General features: G+C 45.6%; 1 protein-coding gene across 1 annotated transcript in view; it reads left to right on the forward strand.

The window, feature by feature from the left end:
* The window catches only part of LOXL2 (lysyl oxidase like 2), a 90,939-nt gene that overhangs the window by 37,074 nt on the left and 33,739 nt on the right, over positions 1-20,126 (forward strand). Inside the window, exon 4 of the mRNA XM_075062753.1 lies at positions 13,178-13,389. Coding sequence (XP_074918854.1) covers positions 13,178-13,389 — 212 coding nt within the window. The remainder of the gene's footprint in view (positions 1-13,177; positions 13,390-20,126) is intronic.

Consider the following 20,126-nt stretch of genomic DNA (forward strand, 5'->3'; position numbering starts at 1 on the left):
TCTGTTTTACTCTCTCTGTGTCAGTTTAAATGTTTACTTCTCTCTAAATGCAAACCCACACGCAACATAAAGGTGTGTCTGGAGGGAAGGGGGAAATCTGAGCATTTGTTGTGGCAGCTAAAGCCCAGACAAACATCAATTAAAGTGCAGCCATGTTAAACCAGTGGGTTTGTTTAATGCTATAAATTTGCACTGCTGCTTTCTGCTTGCTCAAGTGGTTCCTTCTGTTTGGTTTGTGGCTGTCACTTTGGTATCGGAGGGCGGTGGCTCCGATGGCATGTTTGGTGGTCCAGTGCTGTCTCCTAACAGAAGTTCTGAGTTGGGCAGTAGATAGACCTGAGAACGTGGTGTTCTCTGCTTAAGAAAGGGACCAAGGTATAGTCTGCTGCAGGTCAGCCTGAGCTTGCCAGTCCATTCAGCAGCGACGGCCTTGCTAGGTTTTCTCATGGGGTACAGTTCACCTTTCTATTTTATATTGCCTCCACCTAAGCAACTTGCAACCATTAACGAACTTATCCACAAAGCCAGAGGTGGCCAACCTGCAGCTCCAGAGCCACCTGCGGCTCCTCAGATGTTAATATGCGGCTCCTTGTCTAGGCACTAACTTTCCAATGTCCCCGGGGGTGCTCACTGCTCAACCCCTGGCTCTGCCCCATCCCTTCCTGCCCCCTCCCCTGAGCATGCCATGTCCTCACTTCTCCCCTTCCCTCCCCAGAGCCTCCTGCATGCCACAAAACAGCTGATTGGGAGGGAGGGGGAGGCGCTGACTGGCAGTGCTTCTGGTGAGTGGGAGACGGTGGGAGCTGCTGGGGGGCTGCTGATGTATTACTGTGGCTCTCTGGCAATGTCCATTTGGTAAATTCTGGCTCCTTCTCAGGCTCAGGTAGGCCACTCCTGCTCTAAGCACTTCTGCGAGGGTGAGAAGTATCCTCCTTCTCTTGGACTGAAGTGACCACTTGCCGCAATGAAGAATCTCCATGATATTGCATGCTGCTATTCTCTGTCTCATGTCTGCCAGCTGATTCTCTCCCCCAGCATTTCCCCTTTGTCACCTCCATGCCGGCAACTTCCAGTGCAAAGGGGGAGCCTGCTTGTGAAGCCCTTCACCGTGCAGCAAAAGGCTCCGCAATTTGTATTGCATTAGTTCGTAACAGCTCCCATCATTTACAGAGACCCCATCATGTTGGGTGCTGGGTTCCCTGTCTCAAAGAGCTTATAATCTAAATCAGGGGTTAGCAGCCTTTCAGAAGTGTTGTGCCAAGTCTTCATTTATTCACTCTAATTTAAGTTTCGTGTGCCAGTAATATATTTTAATATTTTTAGAAAGTCTCTTTCTATAAGTCTATAATATATAACTAAACTATTGCTGTATGTAAAGTAAATAAGGTTTTTAAAATGTTTAAGAAGCTTCATTTAAAATTTAAAATGCAGAGCTCCCCGGACCGGTGGCCAGAACCTGGGCAGTGTGAGTGCCACTGAAAATCAGCTTACATGCTGCCTTTTGGTGCACGTTCCATAGGTTGCCTACCCCTGATCTAAATAATGGGCTTCTGGCATTCCTCCCTCAATACTCTCCTGATGTTAAGGACGCTTCCATGTCCTACCTCATCTCTATTACCGTGCTTGCTTCTCATCTGGGACGCTGGGTGGTTGTTAATTACTCAAGTCAATGCTATTTAGCAGAAGCATGTGGGGCCAGCTCCAGATGTTCAGACCAAGACAGATCTCCTATATGTTAGTGCATGGGGAATGGGTGGAGAAATAGCTTGGTTTTAAAGGTCACTTTAAGTGTATGGAGTTAGTTGGGTAATGCCTTTGTTATGATGGGGGAATTGATAAACTGTTTGACACCTTTGCTTTAATAAAGGAGAGGAGGGCTGCTGGGGCAAGCAAAGGGCGATATGAAGATGTTTTTTAATAAAAAGTGTAAATAGATGTCCAGTCCTCTCATGACTTTGTGCTTTGGAAGCAAAAACCTCTTGAAGTGTTTTTTAGAACTTGACGGTAACTAAAATAAAAAGATGTTTACGTAGCTGTGGGGACAGTGGGATAGGCAAGGCTTTTGGAAAAGAAGCATAAATAGAGAAGATGGATGAGGAGGAAGACGGTGGATCAGCAATATGTAAATTATGGCTTTTGCCAACGAGGCTGGAGGACTGGGAAATTCAGCCTTTAATTTACTTTCTAAGGTTTTATAAGGAGACAGCACGGCCCAACAGATAGAGCACTGAGCTGGGACTCCAACCGAGTTCTGTTCATGGCACGACCACTGGCCTGCTGGATGATTTTGGGCAAGTCACTTCACTGCCTTGTGCCTCAGTTTCCCCATCTGTAAAACAAGGATAAAGATAGCTACCTCCTTTTGTAAAGTGTTGTGAGATCTACTGACGTACATTAATACAAGCTGGGTAGTATTATAGGAAGGGGGATTGTGTGTACCTACTTCTCTTCATGATCCAAAATATAAGTAGTGCACATCTAGAATGGAGATGAATTTAAATTCCTACCACCTTATGAGGCTGTATCTTTCTATGTGCACTGGTTTCATGACCAGGATTCACACTTACAGGTGGGGTGATCTCACCAGGAACTTTTGCATTTTGACAGGTGTAAAAGGCCTCCTCAGGCCCAGAAATGTATTCCAGTGCTGAGCTCAGCTCATTGTTGGTCTGGCCACTCCTGAAGTGGTCATGAGGATGAAGGAAACACATGGCATGGCCAGTGCTTTGATAATGAGCAGAGCTTTCATTCCCTTTGATTTCCTCATGTAGTTTCCTCCACTTTTAAAATGGCCTTGGAAGGAGCTGTCACTGTAAATTGATCAAACCTATTGCCTGATGTGTCTGCCTCCAAAAGAAGGAACAGGGTTTTTGCCCCCTGCTAGTCATATCTGTTTAAACAGTTTGTGAACTGATTTCAGCCAATGGTGTATTTGCAGATTGTTCACTTTGATTTGCTACTTGTTACTCATAGTGGTGCATTTACTCACAGTATATTATCCAGCCTGATCTCTCCATGTGCTGTATAGTGTTCTAGATGTGATGTGGTCTCTGGTAAGCAAGGAAGACAAAGCTGGAACTGAAAACTGTGTGGAAGTCTGTTTGTAGTATGTTTTCTTTAATAAATGCCTCCTATTTAAGGTATGTAATGATACATGGAATCATACTACTAGTATGATTAGTCACTAAGATCACATGAAATTGTTCCGGCTACCTGATTAGATGACTAAAGCTTTCTAAAACAGGAGAACTGTGAGTCCAGAGTTAACCAAAGTTCCTGTTAGTGTAAAGAGACCTCGGGAATCTGTTAATGCAAGTATCCATACAAAGAATAGTTGCCTCCCAAACTTTCATGTAAATATATACATGGAAATATATTCTCTTGTCTATTTGTGAATAAATAGGATCATGAACATGATTGAACCAAATAGCTCCAAGCTACATCCAAACTGACACTTCCTAACATAGTTTTTGCAGTTCTCATTCAGCTCTAATGATGGTAACATAATATTAGAATGTACAGAGACAAAATCCCACAATATGATGAATGGTCAAGGCAGAAATCCCCCTCTGGGCCTACTTTGACCCTTCATCTTAGGATAAGTCACCAGTTCAGAACCACTGACTCATAGTTGCCTGTTTAAAAGCATTCAGCTTGCTGATGTCAGTGAGCAGAAACCCCAGGCTGCTCAGACTAGATCAGTCCCCTGGCTGGCTCCCTCATGGTATAGTTGCGTGGGTGTATATTTTAATGTGGCAATTGAGCTTCTCTTCTGAAAACCCCAGCTGTTGTGGTTTGCTGAAGTTGCCTAAGGTATCTTCTCTGCTGAGATCAGTTTTTGTTTTTGTTTTCCCTTTAAATGTTGACCAAAAGCCATTCAGTCTGATGATCAGAGGAAAGCCTGAGGAGTGTCAAACTGGGACGGTTCAGCTAGGATGGAAAAATCTAGCTGAGCTGGAGTAGATAATAAAGGGAAACAGTCATTGCTCTTCTAAATGGAATGTTGTGAGCCTGCTAGCTAGGAGGGAAAAATGCATTAGCAGCTGTTTACAGAGTGATGCCGTGGGCCCTGGGCCTAAGGAATTTAATAGCAAAAAGGATATGAACTGTCTTTTCTTCTGCTTCCTCTGTAAAAACCAAGGGCTGTTCTGTGCTGGGGATACAAGAGGGCCCGAGGAGCCTTCTCTAGCCTCCCATCTTATGTCTCTGTTCATGGGATAGACTCATCTCTCCATCCTTGTGCTCTTGTTGCCTTGCTGGGTTGCAGACTCTTGCCTTGACAGCTCCAGCACGTGCATCAGCTAGCAGGGCTGAGCCAACGTGCTGGGAAGCAAATGCTGCACCCTTAGGCCAATACTGCTGCTGTGTGCCTTGGAGCCCTGGAGCAGCACGGCTCTGAAGATGTTTCCAAAAAGCCTAAAGGATTGAGGTGCCCAGTTCTTTGGGAATTAGGCACTTCACTCTTGGAAAATCCCTAAAGCCGCGATCTAGCCCTTTTGTGGCTACAGCAATACTAAAGGGAAAGGGCATAAACAAGCAGATTTGTCTGCCACTCCCTGATGTTTTGTTTGTTTAATGAACTTTGAATAGTGGAGCCTGAGGGCTGGGGACCAGATTCCCAGGAATAAGAAACCAGATTCATTCTGATCCGTGCATTAATCTGCATCAACCTGGGTGTTTAAATGACAGGCCTGTCACAAGGAGCAAGTTGGGGGAGAGGCAAGTAGTGGATATAGAAGGATATGTTTGTTCTGCCTAATGCAAAACAGATGGCAGTTGGTGAAGGGAAAAAGCTGGAAGGTTATGTGAGCCTTTTGCAATTGGATCTAAAGCTGTGAGAAAGCGTCCAATTCCGACAGGGAAACCAAACCAGTTGAGATTCATGTGAACTTATCTGAAGCTGGGATTCTCTTAAAAACTCACAACAAAACTTTTATTTTTATCATTTTCTGCACAATCTGAGGCTGAGATCTGTGGTTTCATAACAACCCTTGGCCATTGGTTACGTGGTAGGTGTTATATCCAGGGCTGTAGGGGAGGAGTGAGGAAACCCAATATAGAATTGAGAAAACTGAGGAAGCAGGAGAAAAAAATAGATGGTTCGAACTGTGACAGTTCTTGGAATTGTAGTTTGATTTATGTATTTGTATTCTAGTAGCTCCTAGAGGTCTCAGCCAAGATTAGGTCCTCATGGTGCTAGGCATTATGCAAACAAACCGAGAGACAGCCCTACCGTAAAGAGTTTACAATTCAATAGACAAGACGGGCAGAAGGTGAAAGAAAGGAGGTATCATTAACCCGTTTCATGGACAGCATACTGGGTAATGACACGGCTCTGCGTGTAAAACTAAACTGACTCTTTATTAAGAGAACTATGTACAGAGATGCTGCAGCTAGCATTCCAGCCATGTGCCCGCAGACTGAATTTCGGGTGCATAGGCACCAATTTCTCCTGGTGCTGGTGGGTGCTCGACCCCCGCAAGCCCCATCCTGACTCCACCCCTGCCCCGCCCCCATTCCAATCCCTTCTCCAAAGTCCCCACCCCCTCCCTGCCCCTATTGGACTCCTTCCCCAAATCTCTGCCCCGGCCCCTCCTCTTCCCTGCCTCCTACCCTGAGCGTGCCATGTTCCTGCTCCTCCCCCCTCCCTCCCAACAGCTGTTCCGTGGCGGCAAGCGCTAGGAGGAGAAGCGGGGACATGGTGTGCTCAGGGGAAGAGGCGGAGGTGAGGTGGGGCAGGGAGCTTGGCTGCCAGTGGGTGCAGAGCACCCTCTAATTTTTGCCTTGGGTGTTCCAGCCCCGGAGCACCCACAGAGTCAGCCCCTATGTTCCGGTGCTTCCTCCAGAGTCCTCCCTCCTGCAAACTGTGCTCCAGATTTCCATAGCCCCATTTTGCAGAAGGGGAACTCAGGCACAGGAAGGTGAATTGATTTTCCCGAGGTTCGCAGGGTGTTTGTGGCGGAATTGGAAATTGAACTGAGTCCCAATCCAGTGCTTAGCTTTCCTCCTGTTTACATCAATTTAGTTTAGACTAGTGTTTTACTTCACACAAACCCATGCCGCTTTAGCTGAAAGTGAGTTGTTTTTGGTGAAGCCATTGCTTAAAAACCATAGCCAAAGATCTGCAGTGCTTTCTCTTTTACCTCACCCACTTTCTCCTCCTGCCTTGCTTCAGTGGGCTTGTCACACCTTTCTTGCGTAAAACAACTTAAGTTAGGGAAGAGAAAATCTGTTGCCCTGGCCTGAGGATGACTTGTTGCTTTGTATGTTGGCTCGCTCGCTCTCTCTGTCTGTCTGCCAAAACTACATTTGGATAAAACAAGAAATGCAGTTTGTGGAAAGGTGCCAGACAAGAAAGGAATAGACTCATTTATCATGGTGAGTGGGGTTAACAATACAAGAAACAGGATCCTTTCAGAGAGAAAGTGACTCTAGAGATATTGGTATAACTGCTAGAGCTGGCTACGTATAAAATACACAGATGGGATGTTTAATGAGCAGACACAGGGTGAGGTTTTGGATCCAGGTCGGGATTAGGCTTGTAGTTGAATTCCAAGCCAAAGGGAAACTGAGGTTTGGGATAGATGGGACAGCATCTCTCTCAATAGCTGTTGGTGTGAATGGGTGGAAGTCATGCAAGACTAGCTGAATAGCTCCAAAGGAGAGGGCTTGTTATGCAAGAGGCATGGTAATTCAATATGTTAATCAAATCTCTTGGTTTTTATCTGTCCTCCACCCCTGCATGAGGAAGATGGCTATTTGTGAGAACCCTTTTACAGTAAGGGAAGTGTTATTTAATCATTGTGTGGGACTGGGTGAGTCAAGAGTTCTGGGTTTTGCTCCTTAAGCTGTGCTGAGCCCCAGAGCTCCAGATGAAGCACATGGGTCTGCAGCATGTATGAGAATAAGGCCTCAGTTTCCCTGTCTGTAAACAAAGTAACATCTGGTTAATAGAGTGATTTGGAATCTGCAGATTGGGAAGTCTGGTCTTGTAAGAGGATGGCCTTATGGCTGGTGCTCTGGACTGGGACTCAGAAGCCCTGGGTTCAAGTCCCTGGTCTGCCATAGACTCCCTGCATGACCTGGGGCAAGTCACTTAATCTCTATGCCTCAGTTTCCCATTGGTAAAGTGGGGATGATAATGCTTCTCTTCTCCCATACTTTTTATCTGGTCTGTTTAGCTAGTAAACTCTTTAGAACACGGACGGTCCCTTACACTATATGTGCAGCCCCTAACACAATGAGGCTCCATCTTGCCTCTTGGTACTAATGTAATACACATCATAATAAGGGTGAGTGATTGACTTTCAGTGGAATTCAGGGGCTCCTTTGGCAATCCCAGGCAGCACCTAGCACAACAGAGCCCCAATCTCTGATGGGGTTGCTATATGCTACTATAATAGAAAAACAAATATTGTATGGTCCCCATAAATGCACTGTATGTCTATTGATCTCTCTCTACACATGTACATGAAACATGACAATAGTCGTTTAAACAAGAAATCTGCTCAGGCTATTAAATATTGTTTGCTGTGGTTCCTTCTGGTTTTATGAGAAATCTGTTTTCCACATTAGCCCAGCTGTTCTAGGCGTGAGCGTTGGAAGGATAAAGTGCATGTCTCTGTACTCACTTTTCACTGACTACTTACCAATTCAAGTGCAACCAACAGAACCCTGCAGCAAAAAGAAACCATTGAAACCCATACAGAGTTGCAGGCATGGGGGGGAGGGGGAAATCTTACCAGTCCTCTTAAAGAGTTCCTTGAGAAATATACATTTAGTTGTTTTGATTATTCCCCACCCCGTTCCTCCTTTAGTTTTCCAGTGTAAAGTCTAGATCTGCAGTTCTTGATTCGGTCTATGGAAGTTTTGCCTGAGTAATGACTTCAGGGTTAGATCCATGGTTAAAGCAATTGAAGGGTTGTATGGTTACAAATAGTTAGAGAGAGAACAAACTGTGGGGAAATAGATGTGGCTTATACTTGCTCTTCAGGCAGATCATGAAATGATGTTTCGTGACGTCCTGTTATAGCCGTTTGGAGATTGAAGTATAAAAAGGATGATTTATTTCCTGCCAATTTGATAATTTTTTTTCTCCTTCGCCAAGACAAAATACAAATCAGAACCAATGAAGAATGAGTCTATTTAAGCTGAGTACAAGTCATATGGCTGGCTGGCTTGTTTATGTATTTTGGTGCATGAGCTTCTTCTGAGAGGGTGGTATGACTGGAGCCAGGAACTCCTAAGTTAGAATCCTGGCTCTGACACTGATTCCTCTCATGGTCCTGGGCAAATCGCTTAAACTCTCACCACCCCAGTTTCCCCATCTGTGAAATGGGAAGATAGAGCAAGAGTGATGTGCCCAAATGAGACAGTGGCACAGCTGGGAATAGAGAACCTCCGGGGTCCTGACTCCTAGTTCCTGGATCAGGTCAGTAGAGTACAGCCTCCTTACAATGAGTCACTGGCAGAGCTGGGATGTGTGCCTCTCACTTCCAAATAAATTTGGAAATAAATAAAATCTCTAAAGGTATGTCTACACTATGAAATTACTCTGATTTTACAGAAGTTGATTTTTGGGAACAGCTTGTATAAAGTCGAGTGCATGCATCCACACTAAGCACATTAATTTGGCGGTGTGCATCCATAGAACCATGGCAAGGGTCGACCTTTGGAGTGGTCCAGTGTGGGTAGCTATCCCGCAGTCCCCGCTGCCCATTGGAATTCAGGATGAGCTCCCAATGCCTGATGGGGCCAAAAATTTGTCGCGGGTTGTTATGGGTAAATGTAGTCAGTCAACCCCTACTCCGTGAAAGGAACAGCAAACAATCATTTTATGCCCTTTTCCCTGGATTGCCCAAGCAGACGCCATAGCACGGCAAGCATGGAGCCCGTTTAGCCTTTTTTCACTGTCGTACATCTACTGGATGCTGCTGACTGACGCGGTACTGCAGTGCTCCACAGCAGCAGCTGCAGCTCCTTGCCTTTGCAAGTTAGCAAAGACAGTTACCAGTCATACTGTACCATCTGCTGCTGTCAGGGATGCTCCTGGCCGGCCTCCGTGAGATCGATCAGGGGTACCTAGACAAAAATGGGAATGACTCCCCAGGTCATTCTCTTCAAGTTTTGTCTAATGGAGATTCGGTGCTGCCTAGAATATCAGGCAAGCCTACTGAAGAACCAGAGATGCAAGCGGCCACTCGGGGTCAGAGCCCCAGACATCCGGCAGAAATGATGAGCTACATGCCATTCTAGGGGGTGCCCCTGCGACAACCCCACCTGTTGCTTCCCTCCTCCCCTTCTGGGCTACTGTGGCAGTTATCCCCCCATTTGTGTGATGAAGTAATAAAGAATGCAGGAATTTGAAACGACACTGACTTTATTGCCTCTGCAAGCAGAGATCAAGGTGGGAGGGGAGGGCGGTTGACTTACAGGGAAGTAGAGTGAACCACCATTCTGCACTTGCTCAGCCTATAGTTGGACTGCTCCTTACTACTGTCCAGGCTTCATGAGCCATGGGAGCAAGGGGTGGGCTGGGGTAGGTGTTTTGGCATTCCGTCTTTTGGAACGGATTTGGGATAGCGCAGCTTCATCTCCCCATACAGCGATCAGATCCAGTACCTCCCGTACGGTCCAGGCTGGAGCTCTTTTTCGATTCTGGGACTGCATGGTCACCTGTGCTGATCAGCTCTCCACACTGGGCAAAAAGGAAATTAAATTCAAAAGTTTGCGGGGCTTTTCCTGTCTACCTGGCCAGTGCATCCGAGTTCAGATTGCTGTCCAGAGCGGTCACAATGGTGCACTGTGGGATACCGCCCGGAGGCCAATACAGTTGAATTGCATCCACACTAACCCTAATTCGAACTGGCAATGTCGACTTCAGCGCTACTCCCCTCATCAGGGAGGAGTACAGAAATGGATTTTAAGAGCCCTTTATGTTGACAAAAATGGCTTCGTTATGTAGATAGGTGCAGAGTTAATTCGATTTAATGCTGCTAAATTTGACCTAAACTCGTAGTGTAGATCAGGCCTTAAGTGCCACAAGTACTCCTGTTCTTTTCTCACTTCCTAGACCACTAACCCACTCCCTGGGACGTCAGCACTGTCTGGGAATGGATGTTATCTTGCACTTTTGCCTACTAGCTGCCTGACTAACTACAGAAGTGGAACTTGGGCCAGTAGATTTTATTTTCTTAAATAACCTTCCTAAGATTGCAATTTCTTCTCTTGGGGTTTTGTTTGGGTAACTTGGGAAAGTCTCCAATGGGAAATTGCTGGCTTCCTGCTTGCCTGTTGCTCTGATGTTGGAAATCCCTGGTACGCCCCAGTGAGGCACAGGGTGTTTGCAGCTTTTCCATGTTAGGATGCTCTCAGCCCCTTTTTGTTTTTTCTAACACACATATTTGTCCTTTTGAAAAAACACCGTTCACAGAGCGAATGGTTTAGCTCTAAAGGGGTAACTGGCGTATAGCTGCTGGCTAGAGAAAGGGTTGTCTTGTGAAGCCATTGGCCTGGGCCTCGAGGTCTGGGTTCAGTTCCTTGGCTCTGCCACAGATTCTCCTGGACAAGCTGCTTGGTCTCTGCCTCAGTTTCCTGTCTACTAAACAGGGTTAATAACATTCGTTTGCTCCCACTTTTTGTCTGACTTTTCTGTTTAGATGTTAAACTCTTCAGGGTTTTCTACTACTAGATTTGTTTTCATGCCTAGCAGCTGTTAGGCAGCAGGTCCTTCATTTCGGCGGCAAGTCCTTTGGTGCCACCGAACACACCCAAGCAAGTGAAGGACCCGTCGCTGAAGTGCTGTCGAAGACCCGGAGTGCCACCCCGTCAGTAAAAGTGCCACTAGGTGAATAAAAATTTAAAAGGTGCCAAGAAATTGAAAAGGCGCCACTTGTGCTCGGAGGGAGAGCAGCCGCTCCCTCCTACTCTCTCCCCCCCACCCCGCCCCCAGCTACACTACTGCTCACACTGTCCGAGCCAGAAGATAAGCAATTTGGAGCAGGGACTGTGTTTTGTTCTGTAGCTGTATAGTACCTAGCATAATGGGGTCCTGCTCCACGACCCGGGTTCCTTGGTGCTACTATAATACACTGCAGAAATAACGAGAGGTGTAGGCCAAATTTTCAAAAGTGACCCTTTGAGACACGCTGTGGTTGAATGTTAAGCACCCACAACTGCAGTTAAAGTTAATGTGAGCAACAAGAGGTCAACACCCCTGTCAGATCAATACCTAGGCATGTGTCAAGCCAGTAAATCAAAATGAATGGGTGCTTGAAAAAGTACAGTCTAAGTGAGTTGCCCAAGGTTACTGAGTGAGTCAGTAGCAGAGCCCACGAGAGAGTGCAGGGATTTGAGCTGAGTCCCCTCCTCTAAATACTCTAGGCCAGAGCCTCAGCCGATTGACTTTGGTGGAGCAACATCTGTTTGCAGCAGGTGAGGATCTGGCCTGTGGCCTGCCTATTTAGCAAGTTGCACGCGGCGATCACAGAACCAAATGCAGCCTTTCTGGATCCTTCCTATCCAGGGCAGATGTGCTGATTCTATTTCTAGGCAGCTCTGAATCTAAATATGACCTTTCCTGCCTCTAGCAACTTATATTTTTAATTGATCACAGTGGATCAAAGCAGCACATGTTCCTTTAAAGTGCTGGGCTTTGTTCACTTTTAAGTGATTAAACTTGGGGAGAGGAGGAGGAGAATTCCACAGCTGTGATGTAACCATTGGAAGCCATGTACTCTTTATACTGTTGACAAGAAAAAGGACTTCTCCTGGAAGCCTCATAGAAACTTGCACTAGCTTTTTAATTGCTTGCCACAGCAGGTTTTCTTTTTCCAGTCAGCTTGAGCTTAGGGCTTGAGTTTCTGAGAGTTCTGTATTCCTGCCCTCACAGCCGCCACATGGATTTCACATTTTGAGTGCATGAGACCCATCTCCTGTCCCAAGTGCATTTCATCTAAAGGAGAAATCCAGTCTGAGCAAACAGCGAGTACCCACAAACAGCAATTGGAGAGACCCACTTTTTAAAACTTCTGCTCTTGGGGGATGAAAGGAGGGAGGAAGGATAACCCAGGGACTTGCATGCTAGCTTGGGATTTGAAACATCTGGGTTCAATTCCCTATCGGCCTCAAGACCTCCTGTGTGTGACCCTGGGCAAGTCACTGTGGGTATGTCTACACTGCAGTTGAAGGTGTGATTAACACTAGCACATGTTACAGTCTAGTTAGCATGGGTAACAGTAGTAATGTAGATGTGGTGGGCTAGCAACCAGAGTAGTAGCCCATCAGGGACCCTGGGTACTGTAGTACTGGGGTCCATGGTGAGGAAAATGATGCACAAATAGATTGCTGTGATGATATGAACTTCAGGCCCAGCTCACTTTTATGCTTCTGAGGCCAGATCCTCAGCTGGTGTAAATCAGCCTAGCTCAGTCCCTGGCATGTGAGTTTAGACACAAAACAAGTCACGCCTAAAATGCAAAGACAGTAGCCACTTTTTTCCCCGCATTACAGCATGCTAAATGCTGCCACACAGTATGGAAAGATGCAGTCGTAGCTGGCAAGCGCAGAGTGGGCAGGAGTCCCATTGCAGTTGGATCTTCAGTTGTGCACACGTTTGTAAAGTTTCCCCTGGTGCTCAGTGGAGAGGATGTTTTAAGCAAGCTGAAAAACTGAAAATAACAATATGGCTCTGCTATAACAAAGGGTGGTGATGTTAAATGAAATAGACTACAGTAAAAATATTATTTAAACAACAAAAATATCTCATGCGAAGGATCTTTTTAGAAACTCCAGAAATGTCCTATTTGTAAAGGTCCGTCTGTCTGGCCATAATACTTTTTGCATTCATATATAATGTTTTTTGTCAGGGCATATTAAGGTACTTTACTTACCAATGTACAGGATCATTGCTTTTGTAAGCTGGAGAAACAGACACTGAAAGATGAAGTGACTTGCCCACAGTTGCTCAGAAGGTCAGTGGGGGAGCTGGGAACGGGACCTCCTGGACTCCCTATACTAACTTTGCATAAGCCAGCTTGTCTTCCCTGTGTCAGTTTATTCAGTTGTAAAACAAGTCAGGTGGAGAGCCCAGGTACCCTGACTTCCAGTTCCCTGATCTAACCATTTGAACCTGTTGACTTGCTACATTGCATCCCTAAAATACCCTTTTTACCCTTAGAACATGAACATCCAGGTGGAGGACATAAGGATCCGAGCTATTCTTGCTACCTACCGCAGGCGTGTGCCTCTTACAGAGGGTTACGTGGAGGTGAAAGACGGAGGCAACTGGAAGCAGATCTGTGATAAACACTGGACTGTGAAGAATTCCCGAGTTGTCTGCGGCATGTTTGGATTTCCGGGCGAAAGGAAATACAACGCCAAGGTCTACAAGTAAGAGGGGAGCTTTTTATAAGCCTTGGTCGTGTTTCCTGAACACTCGGGCCTTGTTCAAAAATGCAAATTTTGAATTATAGCAAAGACCTAGAAGTGGGCAAACCTCAGCCAGTTGCTTCATTCCTGTGGATCAGATTTTACTTCTGTGTAAATATTTTAAATGTCGGGCACTTCCTTTTGTAACCAGGGGTGCATGAGGCCAGTTTGAAGCTAACCTTTTGGAGAAGATAAAGTATGTAGTATCTGTTTAAAGTTAGACAAAAAGATGGGCTTGGTTCACTAAGTCTTTCTATTTCCAACTACTAGATAGTCTTAATATTTATTCTTTCGTTCATGCTACTGGTGTGGGCTCTGTGCGTATAACATATGTATATAGCTACAGTCTGAGTCCTGCGCTTAAATCTTTGTGGAGGCCCATCAATTTCAAAGAGATCCTGAGCAGGCATAGAGGGCTGTCTGCAAAGATCCAGTTGCATGATCAGGACCAGTGCATGCCGCGACACCAGTTTTAACCGAATGGAATTGCAGTAAGACAGGTCCTTGTTTTTGTCTTATAACACAAGATTCCTCATTCACACGACTGCATAGAATTCAGGGTTTCGCAGCTCGGACGAAATGTTTACCCAGGGTTTACCAAACTTCTTTGGTATTTGCCTCTCACCTGGGCTCACCCTCCCGTAGTTCCTGACTATCTGGCTGCCAGTTCACTGAATTTAAGGATTGTGAGTCAGTTGCTGCTCAGGAGCTGTCTGCCTTGAAGAAATTTTCCAATAATTCTCCCACTGTTCAGCTCCACTGGAGTTAGCAGCCTTGGGAGCTCTTCAGTAGCTGGGCTGTCAACTGCCTTCACTGTATTAAGCACCAAGTCAATTAGCCCAGCTGTGAACAGGGTTAGATGACACGCTGCTTGAAATGTCGGCAACCTGTCTGCACTAGGGCTCACGACACGGCTGCTGCCTGTGGATCTGAAATGATGTTAGCAATGGTGGCACGCTGGTCAAATGTCCCTACTGTAAACAGTGCTTTATTTCTACTCCATAGTGCACTGTCTTGCAATATCCACGGAGGGCATAAAATGAGGAAAGAGAATGGGGGTTATTTAGTCTGCAGAAGAGAAGAGTGAAAGGCGGGTTCCAAAGAGGATGGAGACTGTTCTTAGTGGTGGCAGATGACAGAACAAGGAGCAATGGTCTCAAGCTGCAGGGAGGTCTAGGTTGGATATTAGGAAACACTATTTCACTAGGAGGGTGGTGAAGCATTGGAATGGGTTACCTAGGGAGGTGGTGGAATCTCCTTCCTTAGAGGTTTTTAAGGTCAGGCTTGACAAAGCCCTGGCTGGGATCATTTAGTTGGGGATTGGTCCTGGTTTGAGCAGGGGGTTGGACTAGATGGTCTCCTGAGGTCCCTTCCAACCATAATATTCTATGAAAGTAATGAGACAGCTCAGTACCAGTGAGTGTTAAGAGTTCACCACTTGGCTTACAGCACGGGGCCTGGATTCACCAAGCCATGTGTACTGGAGACACATCAGCAGCAATGTGTGTAGACAATACCCCATTTGTTGAGATGATTAGCACTCTTAGCCATATATAGTCACAAGTTTCTTCCAATCCCCAGTAGAAATGTCCATCTTCAAAAGGAGCTCCACACAGGCCTGGTCTACACTGGAAACTTACTTCATCGTAGCTAGGTCTGTCAGGGGTGTGAAATCCATACCCCTGGAAAGATGTAACTATGCCTGTCTAAACTCCCGGTGTAGACAGCACTAGGTCGGTGGTGGAATCTCCATCCTTAGAGGTTTTTAAGGTCAGACTTGACAAAGCCCTGGCTGGGATGATTTAGTTGGTGTTAGCCCTGTTTTGAGCAGGGGGTAGGAATAGATGACCTCCTGAGGTCCCTTCCAACCCTAATCTTCTTTGATTCTATGATCCCTGGGGGAAAGCCTGCAGTGTCCTTTTGGCTGCATGCAGAATAAAACTAGCAGGAATTCTGACTGTCCCCCTGCGAGTTAGCATGCTGCAGATTTCTTTTTGTCTCCAGCAGTAACATAAACACATTTTGCTCTTTACAGCTTACAACAAGGCAGCTGCAAAATAGCTTATGCTAAGAAATCATCCAGTTTCTCCCCCAAGTCTGATCTATGGAGCTGGACCAGGGATTAAGCTGGTGGGGTGGGGGGGTGGGGATTTTATTTGTAAGAAGCAATAGTTGTCGTTTTTCCGCTTGTTCCTTTAGCTCACAGACAGGCTGTTTCTCTAGGTTTCTATTGGAGCTGACTGGCTGCACTTCTTGTTTCTCATTAGTAAGATGAAGATGATCAGTTGAAAAGGTCCTGGGGCTGGAATACTGTAAAGCAGCACAAATAAAATCCCCAAACTAGAGTTTTGTTTTCCAGCGTCTAAGGGATACAAGCGGTGAAGTAGTAATTGCTATGAGGTGGTCTCATGTTGTGTTCTGGACTATTGGAGTAGAGGAACATATTTCCATCCATGCCTGTTTTCTCTCCTGAGCTAAAGAGATACTGTTGTGCTCCTGCACTGCACATCAGAACCACGTAATGAATTCGCTCTAATAAGACAAAGCAGATCTTTCCTGCTTGGCACTTAGAGGTGTTTCCAAGAAGGATGGTATCATTTTAATGGTTGGAAGCAACTGTACTTAATAAATGATGGCTTGGCAACTTTCCTTCAGCTCATGATAGTGCAGCATGTGCCAGGGAGATTTAGGCTAGATTTTGGAAAGTTTTTCCTAACTAAAGGATAGTTAAGCACTGGAACAGGTTACCTAGTGAGCGTGTGCAATCCCCATCATTGGAGGTTTTTAAGAACAAGTTAGACAAGCACCTGTCAGGGATGGGCTAGTTATACTTAATGCTTTCTCAGCACAAGGGGATGGACTTAGAGCAGGGATTCTCAAACTTTGTTGCACCACGATTCCCTTCTGACAACATGACTATACAACCCCAGGAGCGGAGACAGAAGCCGGAGCCCACCCGAGCCCTGCCACCCTGGGTGGGGGATCAAAGCAAGAACCCAGGAGCTTCATCCCCGGGTAGTGGGCTTGTAGCCTGAGCCCCACCACCCCAGGGCTGAAGCTGAAGCCTGACCCCTGGGTGGTGGGGCTCAGGGTTTGGCCCTGGGAGGTGAAACTTGGGCTTTGACGTCAACCCCAGACAGTGGGACTCAGACTTTGGCTTTGGCCCTGGCTCCAGCCAGTCTAACGCCAGCCCTGGAGACCTCATTAAAACAGGGTTGCAACCCACTTTGAGGTCCCGACCCACAGTTTGAGAACTGCTGGACTAGACGACCTCTTGAGGTCCCTTTCAGCCCTACATTTCTATGATTCTGTGTGCATCATGTCCACCAAGATGCCTTTGGTCTATTAGAGGTGGTAGTCATGTTTTCTAGTAGGTACATGCAGTATCTTTCCGAATTTTCTCTATTAAGGATTGGATTATTTACCTGTAAGCATTGTAAGCTGAATCTTGTGTGTAGGATGTGTTCAGGTGTGCAGTTATGGATGAGATAGTGTGCTCTGTGTGTACAGATATATATTTAATGAGCACACATGTGGATTAGGATTTTCAGATCAGGGATTTTTGCATATTTCTAGTGCATATAAAAATAAATAATACAGCATTATTAACCCAATCTTACAGATGGGAGAAAAATAAGGCACTGAGATTGAGCCTGATTTTTCAGAGGCACTGGGTATGTGCAGCTCCCCAGGACCACAGTCTGAACGGTGGATACTCTTAATACCAGCCTCTAAGTGACTTTTCTAACATCATGCAGTAAGTTAGTGGCAGAGAACCTGGTATCTATTCCGCTGCAGTCTCCCCCGTGTATCTATGTGCCAGGCCCAGCTACAGGTAAAAGGGAGAACTGATACCTGAGCTGTTGATACCCAAATAAAGATCTTTGGAAAATGTGTTTGAATATTTTCCACAGTGTTGGAACAGCCTGGAGTGTGATTTGTGCCAAAGGGAAGAGAAGTTTGAATTGTGTTTGTACTTTGCTAAGTACAGATGTGTCAGACTGGCAGCTTCATTGGATTGTCACCTCTAAAAGAATGGTTTCCCTTCCTCTGGCATTGTGTGTGTGCCCAAAGTTACTGGAACCCAGCATTTAATGAATTAAAACTCCTTATTAGGGCAAAGCTGTATTAAATAGTGGCCTGCCAGGACTAAGTAAAACTCCAAGGGTTCTGCCCCATGGTCCTGTGTAAAATCAGGGCTGGTGTCTTCAGTGGTAGTCTCTGCTTCGGTCACTGTAAAGTCCTGCTCAGGAATCCAGGTCATCTGTCATAGCCTGCAAATCCAGGGCTCATCCTCCATTCTGTAGCTTATTCCGCCCACTGTCTAGTGCTATTGCTTAGTGGTTTGAGGAAGGAAAGATTTCATCCCTCCCTGGTCACGTGGAATGACCCTCTTTCCCACGTGAGTATCAAGCCCTGTAATGTTTTTCTCATGTCTCAGGCTTCACACGGCATAATTTGTAAATAGCCGTTTCCTGCGAATGGAACCTTTCACACTGTTATCCCACAGCCGGGTAACCAGATTTCATATTGCTGCAGGTAAGGGGTTGCGAACACCCTCTTCCATACCCACAGTCATCCCCTTTCCTGCTAACTGCAGCTTGGTGGGCTGAGCTAGCAGATATTCAGCTTTGCTTCTGCACAATGGTGGGAGGTGAAATAATTTGCAGATGGATCCTGCTTGAAAGAAAACAACTTAGCTCATCATCCTCTTGCTGCCAAAGTTTTATTCCTCAATATAACTTAGCTTCTCCGTTTGATGGCACAATTTCTTTTAAGAAACAAAACAAACCTCAGTGCATTTTCCATGCTCCCGTTGCTTCTTCAAAGCTATTTATTTAAGAGCTTTTATAAATTCATCTCCCAAACCCCAATTCTGGTGGTGGAAGGGGAGCAGTATTAGTTCCATTTTACAGATGGGCAAATTGAGGTAAGATATCCTGAACCTCTGCAACTCCCACTGGAGTGAGCAGGAGCTCAGTCCAAGATGGTCAAGAGAGTATAAGAGCTGGGAATAGAACTCAGGAGTTCCTGCCTTTCTGACCTGTATTCACATCAAACCATTCCTTTCTCATCTATTGCTGAGAGCTGCCCTGAACCTTAAAATCATAAGATGATACATCTGTGTTTGAATTTATGGGGCAGTGCATTGCACTCCTGTCTGGAGAATAAACCTCTGCAGGTTTTTACTGGGAAAGCAAGATCCTCATTAGGCAGAAGGCAACAGATCTGGCAGCTCCTCTGCTCTGCTGCACAAGGCTGGAGAAGCAGTAGAGAATCCTGTGGCACCTTATAGACTGACAGACGTTTTGGATCATGAGCTTTCGTGGGTGAATACCCACTTCGTCAGATGAATGTAGTGGAAATTTCCAGGGGTAGGTATATATATGCTAGCAAGCAAGGCTGGAGAAGTTTCAGAGTAGCAACCCTGTTAGCTGTATCCGCAAAAAGAACAGGAGTACTTGTGGCACCTTAGAGACAAACAAATTTATTTGAGCATAAGCTTTCGTGGGCTACAGCTCACTTCATCAGATGCATAGAATGGAACATATAGTGAGGAGATATATATACATACAGAGAACATGAAAAGGTGGGAGTTGCCCAACCAACTCTAAGAGGCTAATTAATTAAGATGAACTGTTGACAGCAGGAGAAAAAAAACTTCTGTAGTGATAATCAAGACAGCCCGTTTAAGACAATTTGACAAGATACTTAACATGGGGGAAATAAATTCAACCTTGGTTGGGCAGGTGTCGTTCAATGGATGGTGAAGATCAGTTTTTAACGACCCATTAAAACACACTCAGTTGATTCTGTCTCTTAAACTCTCAGGACCTGAGTCTTTATTCATACTCCTTTGGCTTTGGTAGAGTTACTCCTGATTTACACCAGTGAGATACGTTTCTGTATCATCAGTCCCAGATAGGTTACTGAAGACTAAGGAACTGTAAAGTAAACTGTAGTCTACAACCTTTGAAAATCCAGAATCTGTCAAGGGAGGTGAGCTGACAAGAGGCCCAGGGCATTTCCTGGGTGGTATTAACCAGTTTACCAAGGGCTATTAATGCCAGCCAGATGTAAATACCTCAAGAAATTCCTTGGGATGAGATCATTATTTGCTAAAAGACGACAGCCCTTCGTCTGCTATTATAAGGCAGACCCACGTTCCTTGCCTGCTTGCAAAATTCATGTAACTCTTTGCATGTGTGTGGCGGGTCAAGGGTTTCCAGTGTAAATGCTTATAATGCTTGTATTTTTCTAATGAACAAAAAAACTGAATCTCCAACAGTCAGCTCTCATGAGTATAAATGTCTCAATGTAGGGCCAGATTCTGATCTCCATTACACTGATGTAAATCTGGAGTAATGTCAATGTTCACTGAAGTCAGTTTTATTCTTGATTTTACCCTGGTATGACTGACAACAGAATCTGACCCCTTGTTTGTATTCCAAAGTGATCAACTATTAACTTCGGGGTCACTTCTGCTGGGATTGTCAGACACCTAAAGGAGTTAGACACCCAACTCTTGCTGCCTTTCAATCCCAGGCTTCAGTGGAAAGTGGAATGGGATGTTCCTGTTAAGAAATGGCTGGTCCAAACCCATCAGCTGTGTCTCCTTATCTGCCTGCTGTGTGTGTTCGTTTCTAAACGGGATGTTGACTTTGATACTTTTGTGCTGTAGCTGGTGACTCCCCTTT

The sequence above is a fragment of the Chelonoidis abingdonii genome, chromosome 2 (assembly GCF_003597395.2).
Source record: "Chelonoidis abingdonii isolate Lonesome George chromosome 2, CheloAbing_2.0, whole genome shotgun sequence".
Lineage (NCBI taxonomy): Eukaryota > Metazoa > Chordata > Testudines > Testudinidae > Chelonoidis > Chelonoidis abingdonii.